The sequence below is a fragment of the Cornus florida genome, unplaced genomic scaffold (genome assembly GCF_030987335.1).
Source record: "Cornus florida cultivar Cherokee Brave unplaced genomic scaffold, ASM3098733v1 CherokeeBrave_3.0.0_Hap2_Chr05, whole genome shotgun sequence".
NCBI lineage: Eukaryota > Viridiplantae > Streptophyta > Magnoliopsida > Cornales > Cornaceae > Cornus > Cornus florida.
In genome coordinates, this window is record NW_026775575.1 from 115,213,357 (window position 1) to 115,225,732 (window position 12,376).

Here is a 12,376-nt window from a genome sequence, read left to right on the forward strand (position 1 = left end):
ATTGTGTGGTCCAAAATAAAATTTAAGTCCATTTTATAGAAAAATTGTGTGGTCTTTCCATCTTTAAAAAAAAGTTTGCGTGATCCTTTTATTTTCTTGATAAATCAAGAATTTGACTCCATTACATTGTCGAATGCTTTCAATTGATGTGTATCTTTTGTTGAGTGTATTATGTATGTCCAAAAGATATATATGCATATCTATGGATTTATATTTAAATAAATTAATTAATAAATGAAAAAGACACACACTTCCCAAGTACAAATAACATTTTCCACGGACGATTCTCTCTCTTGTGGAAGAAGGAAGAAAAAAGAGCTGAAAGATGAGAGCGCGAGCAAAACCAAACCGTTGAAATTTGTCTACTTGATTGAAACGCTGTATAAATTTAGAAATTGAAGCCACATTTGGTCGATAAACAAATATAAAAAAAAAAAGTGAGAGAGATGATGTTCGGCAGTGAGGGCGGTGGTGCTGGTGGAGGAGGGAGAGAGAAGGAAACCCTAGGTCGTCTGACCCACTTGATGATGCCTATGCCGCTGCAGCTTGACCCGGCGTCGATGTCCTCGGTCGGCGGTGGCGACGATGACTTCCCGAAGAGGGATGAGAGGGTGCCTCAATGGAGCCAACAGGAGACCAGAGATTTCATCGCGATCCGTGCCGAGCTGGAGAGGAACTTCACCGTCTCGAAGCGGAACAAGACTCTCTGGGAGGTCGTGTCCACCAGGATGAAGGAGAGAGGGTACAGAAGGAGCCCCGATCAGTGTAAATGCAAGTGGAAGAACCTCGTCAATAGATATAAGGTATATATACCTATCCCGTCTGGATATGATCGATCTAATTGATTTAACTTTCATATTTAGATTTACACCTTTCGGCTAATGGGATTAAAATGTAGCTTTAGAATTTTTATAATTTTATCTGCAAATTGCAATTGCTCTTTGTTTTTTAATTTCAGATAAATCAGAAAATGTATCATTATTACTGCGAAACTTCTCTATTTCTTCCATTTTGATCAGTTTATTCAAACTTATTGTTTGGTTACGAAGAAAGAACTCTAGAACTTTTTATTTTTTTCGAAAATTAACTCTAGAACTTTGAGGGTTAGGTCAAGACACCTGTTTTCCTATTGTGGGTATGGGAAATTAGGACGAGGTCATGTGGATGCCGATGAGACAGGGACCCCACATCACTGACAAAAGACAAGGAGCCTGATATGGCAAGCATCTCCAGCTGTGGACCACCTTGAGGTCCGGCCAGCCGCAAGGAGATGGAGGGCCCTCTACCTTCAGAACTCCTCCTCCTCCAAGGAACTCGGGGGTCCTCTTTCTTTGGAGCTCCTCCAAGGAGCTCCCTACCTTCAGAGTCCCTCTTACTCCAAGGAGCCCGAGGGCACTCCGACTTCAGAACTTCTTCTACTTCAAGGAATTCGAGGGCCCTCTGCCTTAAGAGTTCTTCTCACCTCAAGGCTCTTGGCCCTATAAGTTCTTCTTTTAGAGGAGCCCCTCTCTACATACAAACCTCTTCTGGCAAAGAGTTCTCCTCTACCAATAAACCTCCAAAGGAGTTCCTCTCTACGGATAAATCTTTTTTGGCAAGGAGCTCCTCCCTATGGATAAACCTCTTATGGCTAGGAGTTTCTCTCCACGAATAGACCTCTTTTAGGAGGAGTTCCTCTCTATGGATAAACCTCTTGAGGAGTCTACTCTCTATGGATAAAACGTCATGACACTCGGTGGTCTCACGGGGGTAGGACCTCGAATCAATGTCTAATGGGAACCTAGAGGGTGTTAACCTCGTGGCTGAAGTACAAGGAACACCTAGTAACAAGGCCTCGCCCTTTTATTTGGGATAAGAAGGCTTCACTCAACCTGTCACAAAGGAAAGAAGAGAATCTCCGAGGGTAGGATGAACTCTTTTCTCGCATTTAACGCGAGCTCCGATATTGCATTTAAGGTGAATTCCCTTCATCCATGTCCTATAGATGGATAAAGATTATAAGGTAAATTACACAGACACCCCTTGAGGTTAAGTCATATTTCACCTGGATGAACATTTTGGTTTTAACTTTCACTCACATCCCAATTTGCTTTTTGGACTTTGACATATGTGAATTGACCCATTTACCCTCATTTTTTTAATACAATTTAATATAAAATTTCTCCAAACTAAAATGGCAAGAATACCCATATGTAATACTAATATTCCAAATCACTCTCTCTCTCTCTCTCTCTCTTTTTCTCTTTCTCTTTCTCTTTCGTTTTCTCTCTCTCTCTCTCTCTCTTCCTTCTGCTCTATCTATCTACAAAAAATAGGCAACAGCTGCAGCACCACTCCAAGACTTCGGAGACTACCGTTGAAGTCACCATCGCTGCCCCCATCCACTGTCATTCAAGTCTCCATCGCTGCCCCCTTCCACTGTCATTCAAGTCACCATCGCCATCACAGGTTGGCCCTCATAGGTAATCGCAGGTTCCTTCCCTGATCCGAAGCGTCAACGCGTGGAGAATGTACAACAACAAATATCTGATCGTCGGATTTCCATTGCTCAAGTCGGTCAGAGGGTCTCATCTCAACACCGGCGAAACCAGGAAGCTTGTTCATCGTAAAAATCAGTGAGAGCCATAACTTGCTTTATAAACGTGAATACCGGTGAGCCCATCAATGTGAAGACCAGTGCTCGACCAAACTGGAAAGCACCATGGACAACTACAAAACCAGATGGTGAAGAAAGACCCAACCGGTGATGCTACAAGCTCCATCAGTGTGCTCAAACTTACTGGAACGGCGATGCGTGAACGTAACGTGCCCCTGCTGTTGGTGCAAGTAGACTTGATGTGCCGCGTGGGTTGAACGCACCAAAATCGTAACGTCCATCGCTGCAACTCCGACGGCGACGGCAATTCGGGTGGCGACGGTGCAAATGGTGTCGCATTTGAATTCTGGCGAAGAACAAGTATCTAGTCAAACTCGCCACCACCGGATTATGTTGCGTCGAGAAGTGAGCTGCTGTGGCAGTGCGGCGGAGATGGTGGACTGAACAACGAGATGTATTGGGAAAAAAAAAATCCTGAACGGTAGCCTCAGTCTTGCAATGATACTGGACATACGATTGAATCAAAAATTGGCATGGGATGGGTATGGGGTTTTTGTTTTGTTTTGGGTGGGAGCGGTGGTGATAAAGGTATTGGGTGGGGCAGTGCCGCAGTGGTGATGGAGTTTTTGGGTGGGGCAGTGTTGGTAGTGGCGGAGATGGAGGTGTAGGGCGGGGCAGTGGTGATGGAGGTGTATGTTGGGGGTAGTTTTGTCAAAAAAATATTCAAATAACCTTTTCCAAGTCAACAGCAAATCAAATGGGTAGCATAGTCATTTAACACCTCAAAAGTACTCTGACCCCACCAAAAATTGACATTTTTTAATATTTGGAGTGTAAGTGAAATACTAAACCATTATTTCAAATATGAGTGAAAATTAAAACCAAATTGTTCATATAGGTGAAATAACCTCAAGGGGTGTCTGTGTAATTAACCCAAGATTATAAAATAGTGTTTATGTCCTCCAATCTTTATCCACCTTAAAAGTAGTATAAATAGGGAGTTAATGTTTCATCTAAACCCAAGAACAACCACCCAATGTTGCTCATAAAGCCTTTGCTATAACCTTGCTTTGAGGGAGATTATGAAAGGAACCCCCGCACTCTCCTTGGTGCTCACTGTTCGAACCCCTTTGTGACAGCTCGGATTTCCACCTAGGTCTCTATTCTCTGGTAACCCTTATTGTGGAAAGAGAGATCTCATCTACTAGAACCTCACACAAACACCTATCAATTTCCTTATTTTAATAAATATAAATTGAGGTTCTTGCAATACGATAGAAGAAACCCGATCCCCTTCACCTCAGTCTTTTAAGGACCAACTCCATACCACTATGCTAACATGGCATTGTTAACTTGAGGATGGAATTGCAATCAAACTTAACAAAACTAGATATATAATTGGGGGTAGCTGAGGTTGAGAATCTTAAGTTTGATTGTTCAAAAAAGGGGGAGAGAACGAAGATGACGTTACTCGTAGAATTAAAGCAAGACGTGCTATAGAGGGTAACTTATATTATATCATGTGATCAATGTATACTTCTAGCATTAAAAGTCAATGATATAACTATGTTTTATTATGGACAAAATATTGGCAGAGAAGAAATAACTTGTTCATAAATGAGCGGGGTCGAAATGCAAATTTGTGATGGATGTGTGAGAAGATAAAAATAATGATATTAGAAATTATTATATTTCTCAAGTGATTGAAGTAGATCTATTGGAGATAAAATGAGAGAAAATTGTTTGAAATGATTTCACCATGTACGATACAGACTAATAATTGCACCCAAGAAGCATGATGTGATCCACATTGAGGGTAATGTCAGCCAAAAACAAGTAGTATTAATATAAATCAAGATGGTAAAAAACAATATGATAGCATATAGTAACTGAAATTATGACCTTGAACAGTGCAACACATGAAAAAAGGCAAGAACTTAGTTATTAGTAGATTTAATATGAACTGTGATAGTAAAATGATATGATGGCATATGGTTTAACTGAAATTAAGCAAAATGGTGAAACAAGATTCATCAAATAGACCATAAATAGTTGGTATAGGAATTCGCTAAGTCAAGTTGAGTAGGGTTGCAATCAATTTCATACTCAAAAGTAACAACAGTGCAACTTGGTACTTCCCAAGAAATTAGTTAAGTTAGTCTTAAGGTGCTAGTGAGTAGCATATAAAGGGAATCGTTTTTTACTATTGGTATATCTAAAATAGACACTGCTTACATATGAGTAAAAGGAAAAAAATATATATATTAATATATTTTGGTTCCTGTTTGGATGCACCTAGAAAAAGTATATTCTTTAAGACATAGAATGAGAAAGATTCCAGATAAAACACATTTGCTATAGCGGAGTTTATTTTTTCTTTTGTATTTGAAAGATTCTAAAGTCACTCAGGTTTTTTTCATGACTTGGATTTTGCAAATGATGGCTATTGTCAATCTAAAGTTAAAACTGCAAGTAGGTTTCTGGATGTAATGAGGGACGTCTTGGAGAATGTGGTTTCATTATTTCTGAATCTTAAGAGTTACATTAAATGTGATGAGTTTTTTTATGTTATTATTAATCTTCATTGGTTTTACTTAATATATCTATCACGTTCATACTTATCAAATAAATATATATATGTATATATATATATATATCATTTTCATGTTCTCACAAAAAAAATGCATTACCTAGCATATGTTCTGGCTTTGCAGGATGCTAGGAGGTAAGGCTAGAGAATATAGATAGACCTAATTCTTGGAATAAATTTGCACACGTTGACTGCTTTGAGAGTCATAATTTCTAAGCTTCAGAGTTACATTAAATTTGACGTGTTGTTTATTGATTCAGTTTTGAGTAGTATATATCATGTTCCTAAATATAAAAAAAGGTGCATTACCCAGTGTATATCCTGCCTATGCGGGCTACGAGGTAAGCCTAGTAAAGAAGACCTAAGTTTTGGAATAAATTTGCACACAATGACTGCCTTGAGACTCACACCCGGGTTTTCAAACTTATCATACTGAGTTTATCCATATCATATTCTTACACCTCAAGTATAAAATTTTGAAGGCCGAGCTTGAATTCTTTGAATTTGTGGAACACGCTCTTCACATGGGATTACATCCCGTGTTATTAAACAGTTGCCAAATTGTAAGGAAGAAAAATGGCTAATATAAGTATTTGGTTAACTTATAAAAATAAAATGAAAATAATTTAATGTATTTATTTTTATATTTTAAATTCCTATTTTTTATAATAATTTTGTGGGAGGGTTGAATTTGATTCTAATCAAAGTTTTCCAGCTTTTTGCTCACTCACTTTTTGCCATTTCGCTACACAAGGATTAAGTATTCCAGGTCTGAGGCTCCTGGTTGCAAAATCCATAGCTGATTTTAGATATATATATATTTCAAACTTTGAGCTTTGACGTTATCAAAGACGTTTCATTTCTGAAAGTTGCAAATAATTGGCAATATTTTACATGCTAAAATGGTGTTGCATGGTAATATGCATATGTAGAAAGAATAAATTTCTTCCCTATGAAGCATTTAATGGAAATAAGTACAAAAAATTAAAAATAAAGAGTAGGAAATGAACATTCTTAGAAGTGCACAACAATCATGGAAACTAATAAATAAGTACTCAGATTTTATTTTGTTCAAAGTTTTGGTTCCTTACCTCAGGTAGGCTCAGCAGAGTAAGGGTTTTATTTTTTCCATTTCTTTTCTTCCCTGGTATTTGTATGGCAAATGGAGGAATTAAAGTTTTTGGGTTTACCTATGAAGTTGAGTTTATAACTTCAAAGTTTACTAACATGGGTTATGGCGCATTTCATTGTATCTAAAATTCCAATTTTACTTTAAGTAGGTTAAGGAAGATTATTGTCCTTTTCTTTTTTCAAGTTAGTTCCGCTGAATCTCCTAGTTTTTAATGATTAGTGGTAAATTTCCATGATTTTATCTTTAACTTTTATTGATTAATTCAGGGAAAGGAGACATCTGATCTGGATAATGGCCGGCAATGCCCATTCTTTGAGGAGCTTCATGCAGTCTTCACTGAAAGAGCAAAGAACATGCAGCGATCACTTCTTGAATCGGAGGCTGGTTCCATGCAAGCAAAAAAGAGGGTAAAGAGAATTAGTGGAGATCAATCCTCAGAAGAATTATCAGAAGATGAAAATGAGTATGAAGGCCGGAGTGACGAGGAGAGAATCACAAAAGGCAGCAATTCTCGGAAAAGGAAGACAGAGAAAGAGAAGCGGTTGCAAACAGCAGCATTGGACAAGTCTTCAGGACAACCTAATACAGGTAATATTAACAGTAGTGGTAGTAGCCTCAATGGTATTCAAGAGATGCTTCGGGAATTTTTTCAGCAGCAACAGAGGATGGAGATGCAGTGGAGGGAGTCAATGGAGAGGTGTGCCCATGAGAGGCAGTTATTTGAGCAGGAATGGCGACAGTCAATGGAGAACATTGAAAGGGAGAGGCTGATGGTAGAGCAAGCATGGAGGGAGAGGGAAGAACAAAGGCGGATGAGAGAAGAAAGCAGGGCAGAGAAGAGGGATGCCCTCTTAACAACACTTTTGAACAAACTCGTCAATGAAAACAACCTTTGAGGCATAATGGTTGAGAGGGCCTCTGAATGGCTCTTTTTATATACTCCTGAACATTGTGACATTGTGCAGGTATAAGCAGCTATAGTTGGTTAGTTGATCAATTGGAGAATACATGGGAAGCGAGAATTTAAAGTGTAGACACCAAGCATATAGACAGTTTCTCTTAATTTTGGTATACAAAAAAAGGACTTCTATTAGCTAATACAAAAGTTGGATATTGTTTTAGGATCATAAGAGCAGTTATTACAGCTTGTGGGAATTACAATCCTGAATGGCAGGTGTAAGATTTTAGAGAGATTGTGTAAGTTTTTGCTATCAAGTTGAGTTGGGTGGGGATTGGTTTTCCGAAGGAACTGTTGTTTTGAATGCATAAAAAGTTGTTCATGTTTATGCATTAATGTTTCCCGCTCGGGTCGCTCTTCAGCCTAGTTTGTGTAAGTTTTTGCTGTCAATTTGAGTTGGGTGGGGATTGGTTTTCTGGAGGAACTCTTGTTTTGAATGCGTAAAAAGTTGTTCATGTTTCTGCATTAATGTTTCCCATTCAGGTTGCTCTTTAGCCCCGGCAAGGCCTTTTTTAATTAGGTTTATTTTGAAACACAGTATATCGATTGATTTTATTAATTGTTCCAATCGGACATACATTTCCAGCATTTACCAATGGACCTGTGCCCGCTCCTTGTCTGAATGTTGATAATTCTATTTCTTGTACCTGGACTTATTTTCCCAGTTTAAATGTATCCCATCTCTTTATTGTTTTTGCTCTCTTTGCCCGGGAGTAAGTTACTTTTATTGTTGTGTTGTTTCCGTTCATATGTAATTATAAGTACTTATAATTGGAAAACCTTATGATATGTAGCAATCGGTCCCTTCTCTTTGTTTAATTACTCAGACGTACTTATAATTGGGAACCTTATGATATGTCCGTTTTCTTTGTATAATTACTCTTGACAGTTAGAGGCACTTATAATTGGAAAGGAAAATGATAATTTTGACGAAACTTTCGTACCCAAAGAAAAGAAGATTTTGACGTGATAATACAATAATGATTGTTTCCAATCTCTCTCATTAGAGATTAAATGCAATATATTTTTCAAACAAAAATATCCTTTTAGTTTTTAGTTTTCTTCGCCATATAGAGAAAAAAAATTTCAATATATAAACGGAATATATATATATATATATATATCTACAAAATTCTTTTTTCTTGTGAGAGACTCAAATGATTTTTTTTTTCTTTTCTGTCATATGAAAAATCATTAAATAAAAAAGAAGAAAGAAATATGGGAAACAAGAAGACGTGATAGTAAATATTAAACACTCATTACCAACGGGCCAGTGGCCTAGCGATATCAGCCTCTTATTTTTTAAAAGGAGGTTACGGGTTCAAATCTTGAAAGAGACAAGTGTGTGTGAATACTAATTAGGAAAAAAAATATATATATATTAAACATCCTTATTGAACACTAATTCTAAAAAAATTTATCTCCTAAAATAAATCTTCTTTTTTTTGTTTTCTCTCTCCTTATCATCATTCAACCTTTCTATTAAACTTTAAGAAATTATTTATCTCCTAAAATATCTCTTCTTTTTTTTTTTTCTTTTTTTTTTTTTATTTTTTTATCTCCTAAAATATCTCACTAATATTTGTTTTCTTTGTCTATTTTATACACGTTTTGTTTTTTTTTTGTTTTTTTTTTTTTTTTAATATTTTTTCGATAAGTTGCATCATAATAAATATTTAGCCGTTGTATGGAAAAGTGAAGAAATTTTCCATATTTTCTTTTTCTAGATTTTTATTTTATTTATTTATTTTTCTTATTCCTAATCCTCACGTTCTCCCTTCTCAGTACTCTCTCATTACAGCTTTATAATTTTTTTTCTTCTCGACTCAATATTCATTAGTCTCAAATCTCAATTTGAACACACTTTTTTTTTTTTTTTTTTTTTTTTGAAGAATTTGCAGCAGCATTGAATTGGGGCTTTCTAATCAGGTTATATTGTTCTTTTTTCTTTAATTATTTTTTAGTTTTACTAACTTTTGTTATTATAAATTTGTATATATCTATATTTTTCATATATTTGTATATTTGTTTGTGAGTTGTGAGTCTTGTGAATATTTTTATCCATATTTTTCAATATGTCTGCTAGAAGGTATGAATCAGGATTTGAAGAACTTAAAAAGAAGAAGAAGAGAATAATAGATAAATTAATTCAATCTCAAAAGGGAGATATTGATAAATTTGTTTCAACTAATAATCAAAACCTAACAAAAAATTTAGGTGAAAGTTCAACAAATGAACAATCAAATCATCTAAAAGAATTAGAAGATTATACAATAATGAAAGAAAAAAATACTAGTGACTTGATTCACACTAATAATCAAGAACAACAAAAAGAATTGGAAGAAAGTTAAACAAGTAATAGAAAATCATATTTTAAGACTATCCTCACAAATATATATGATCCTGTATAATGGGAAAATATTGATATAGTAGAAAATGGTTCAATTAGATTTAATGATTTTAATTTCCAAAAGATGAAAACTTTAGGCATTTTTTCACTTCATATTATATTCAAAAATTACCAAATGGAAAGAAGCACGATAGATTTATTCAAAAGATTTAGATAGAGTATATTGTTTTTATTGTAAGTTGTTTAATTCAAAGTATAACACGAGTCAATTAGCTAACAATGAAACTAGAGATTGGAAAAATCTTAGTGCTAAGCTAAAAAATCACAAAACAACGAATGATCATATTTTAGTATGAACACTTGGATAGATTTAAAAGCAAGGTTGTTAAAGAATAAGACAATTGGTAAAAGCATCCAAGATCAAATTAATAAAGAGAAAGATCATTGGAAAATTATTTTACCAAGAATTATTGCTATTGTGAAAAATCTTGCCAAAAATAATTTGGCATTTCGTAGAAAAAAAGAGAAACTATATCAAGAAAACAATACCATCAACTATGTCACAAGAAAGGTTAAATGAATAGACTATATTGTCTATTGAAAAAGATATTTTAACCATACTTGAATATAAGAATTTAATTAGTAAATTTGCATCTCAAAAGGTAAGAAGGATGATTTTTAATTAATTATTATTTAATAATTAATATATTGTATATTATGATATAAAAAGGCCACTTTTTATTTTTCGCTTGAGGCCCTGAGTTACATCGAGCCGCCCCTATCTATAGGGCTTTGTTTGGTTCGGTGAAAACAGCTAGAAAAGAAAGGAAACGAAAAATTTTTAAATTTTTTTTAGAGTTTGGATAGATATAAAGAGAAAACTAATGGAAAATTTTGTTTCCATGCTTATCTATTTTCTCTCAAAACTTTTCATGCACAAAACACAGGGGAAATAATTTTTTTGCGTGAAATGTTTGCCTTTAAATTTGACATTCCTATTTTACCCAATACTGAAAAACAATTTCTTCCTTTATTTTTTTACTGGATTTTTAAGAGGGAAGTTCTCTACAAAACTAACTTTTTCTTTGTTTTTTTTTTTTTTTTGCTGCCTCAAAAAATATTATGAAGTCTTATTTTAAATATAAATAAAATATGAATAATTATATTATTAAATTTAATAATCCATTATTTTACTATATACATCAATAAATACAAATTCATTTATTTATCAGTATTTAAAATTATAAGGATAAATTTGGTATCTTTAATCGATTTCTTTTCACTTTCATGCTATCCAAAATAACAAATTAATATTTTTTTACAGTTTTTTTGAATAAATTTTCATTCTAACCAAATGCATGCTAAAAAATAATTTTTTTTTTCCATTCACTTCACTTTTCTTTCATTTTCTATTTCTTTTCTTTTCTTACTTATTTCTATCTAACCAAACGGAGCCTAGGGGTCATTGCATATTCTTGATTGTGTTTAAGGGAACATCTGATTAATTGAAAAACCCAATTATAGAAGTTGTAATTAATACTTCTTTTTTTTTCTTTTTTTTTTTAAACTATAAAACTTCAACTTTTAAGACCAAATTATCCTTTTATGTATATATATATGTGTTCTATCCTACCTGTACATGTATGTATGTGTGTGTGTGTATATATATATATATATATATATATAACCTTCATTCTTCTTTGCACCTTATTCTTTTCTTTCTCTGTTTTTTTTTGTGAATAGTTTCTCACTGTTTCTCCCTCTTCTTTAGATAAAGAGAGGGATTTTTTTTTTTTTTTATAAATTTATGTGAATTGATTGTTTCTTTCATTTTTATTTTTTATTTTTAATTCATTCATTTTCTATATATATATATATATATATAGAAGTTAATCATATTGTGAATAGATTGGGAAACCATACTTCTCTTATCTCATATATTAACTAAAACTCAATCTTTATAATATTACTTCAATTAAAACTCAATCTCATACCGTCATTTCAATTAAATTACATAAAATCTAATAAAAAAATCCAAGTAAATAAAAAGAAGAAGACAACTCTTAAAAATAAAGAAAAAAAATAAAGTTAAATATATGTAACAAATGAAAGAAGGAAGGTTATTAGGTGAAAAGAAAGAGGAAATAATTTAAAAGGGTAATTTGATCTTAAAGTTTAAGTTTTATAATTCCAAAAAAAATAGGAAAGAGACATTAATTACAACTCATTTTTCAACCAATCAGATGTGTGACTGTGTGTGAATGCTCGATTGTGTTTAGCCGTTAGCACTCCTCATTGATATATTTAGATTTTAAAATATACACTAACATTCACTTAGAAGTAGTAATATATGGATTTTTTTAAGTTGGGCAAAATAACAGTACTCAATTGGAAAACCTTACGATATGTCCGTTTTCTTTGTTTAATTACTCAGACAGTTGCACGTCTTGACATCATGTCACATTGTACCATGCTGGTTTAATCTCATTAGCACTCTCTCTCAGCCATATGATTCAGAATAAGCAAGACTTGACCAATGCTGCTGGGGGCATTGGAAAATTAGAATATCCAACAAAGCTAAAACAGTACAGCAAGTTTACTCCGATCAAGTTGTCGTGCCATTGCTTCATGCACCCCTATCTACAGTTTCACACTGATATGAGACAATGGGGACCAATTTTCAAATATGCACATAGCTTACAGGTCTGATGCAAGAGCAACTCATGCAGTTTTTGAAATCAACAAACATA

General features: G+C 34.0%; 1 protein-coding gene across 1 annotated transcript; it reads left to right on the plus strand.

Annotated features, from left to right (window-relative positions):
* The first annotated feature begins 251 nt into the window (after positions 1 to 251).
* Positions 252 to 7,977, plus strand: LOC132308817 (trihelix transcription factor GT-3b-like). The gene is made up of 2 exons (XM_059807059.1): positions 252 to 803; positions 6,585 to 7,977. The coding sequence occupies exons 1-2, from the start codon at positions 447 to 449 to the stop codon at positions 7,212 to 7,214; spliced, it is 987 nt and encodes a 328-aa protein (XP_059663042.1). The 5' UTR covers positions 252 to 446; the 3' UTR covers positions 7,215 to 7,977.
* The last annotated feature ends 4,399 nt before the right edge of the window (positions 7,978 to 12,376 follow it).

Bases quoted from the DNA above. Each gene is read 5' to 3' on its own strand.
- LOC132308817 (XM_059807059.1), top strand. From the start codon at position 447: ATGATGTTCGGCAGTGAGGGCGGTGGTGCTGGTGGAGGAGGGAGAGAG. The intron at 804-6,584 runs GTATATATACCT...TGATTAATTCAG, and splicing joins ACCTCGTCAATAGATATAAG to GGAAAGGAGACATCTGATCT.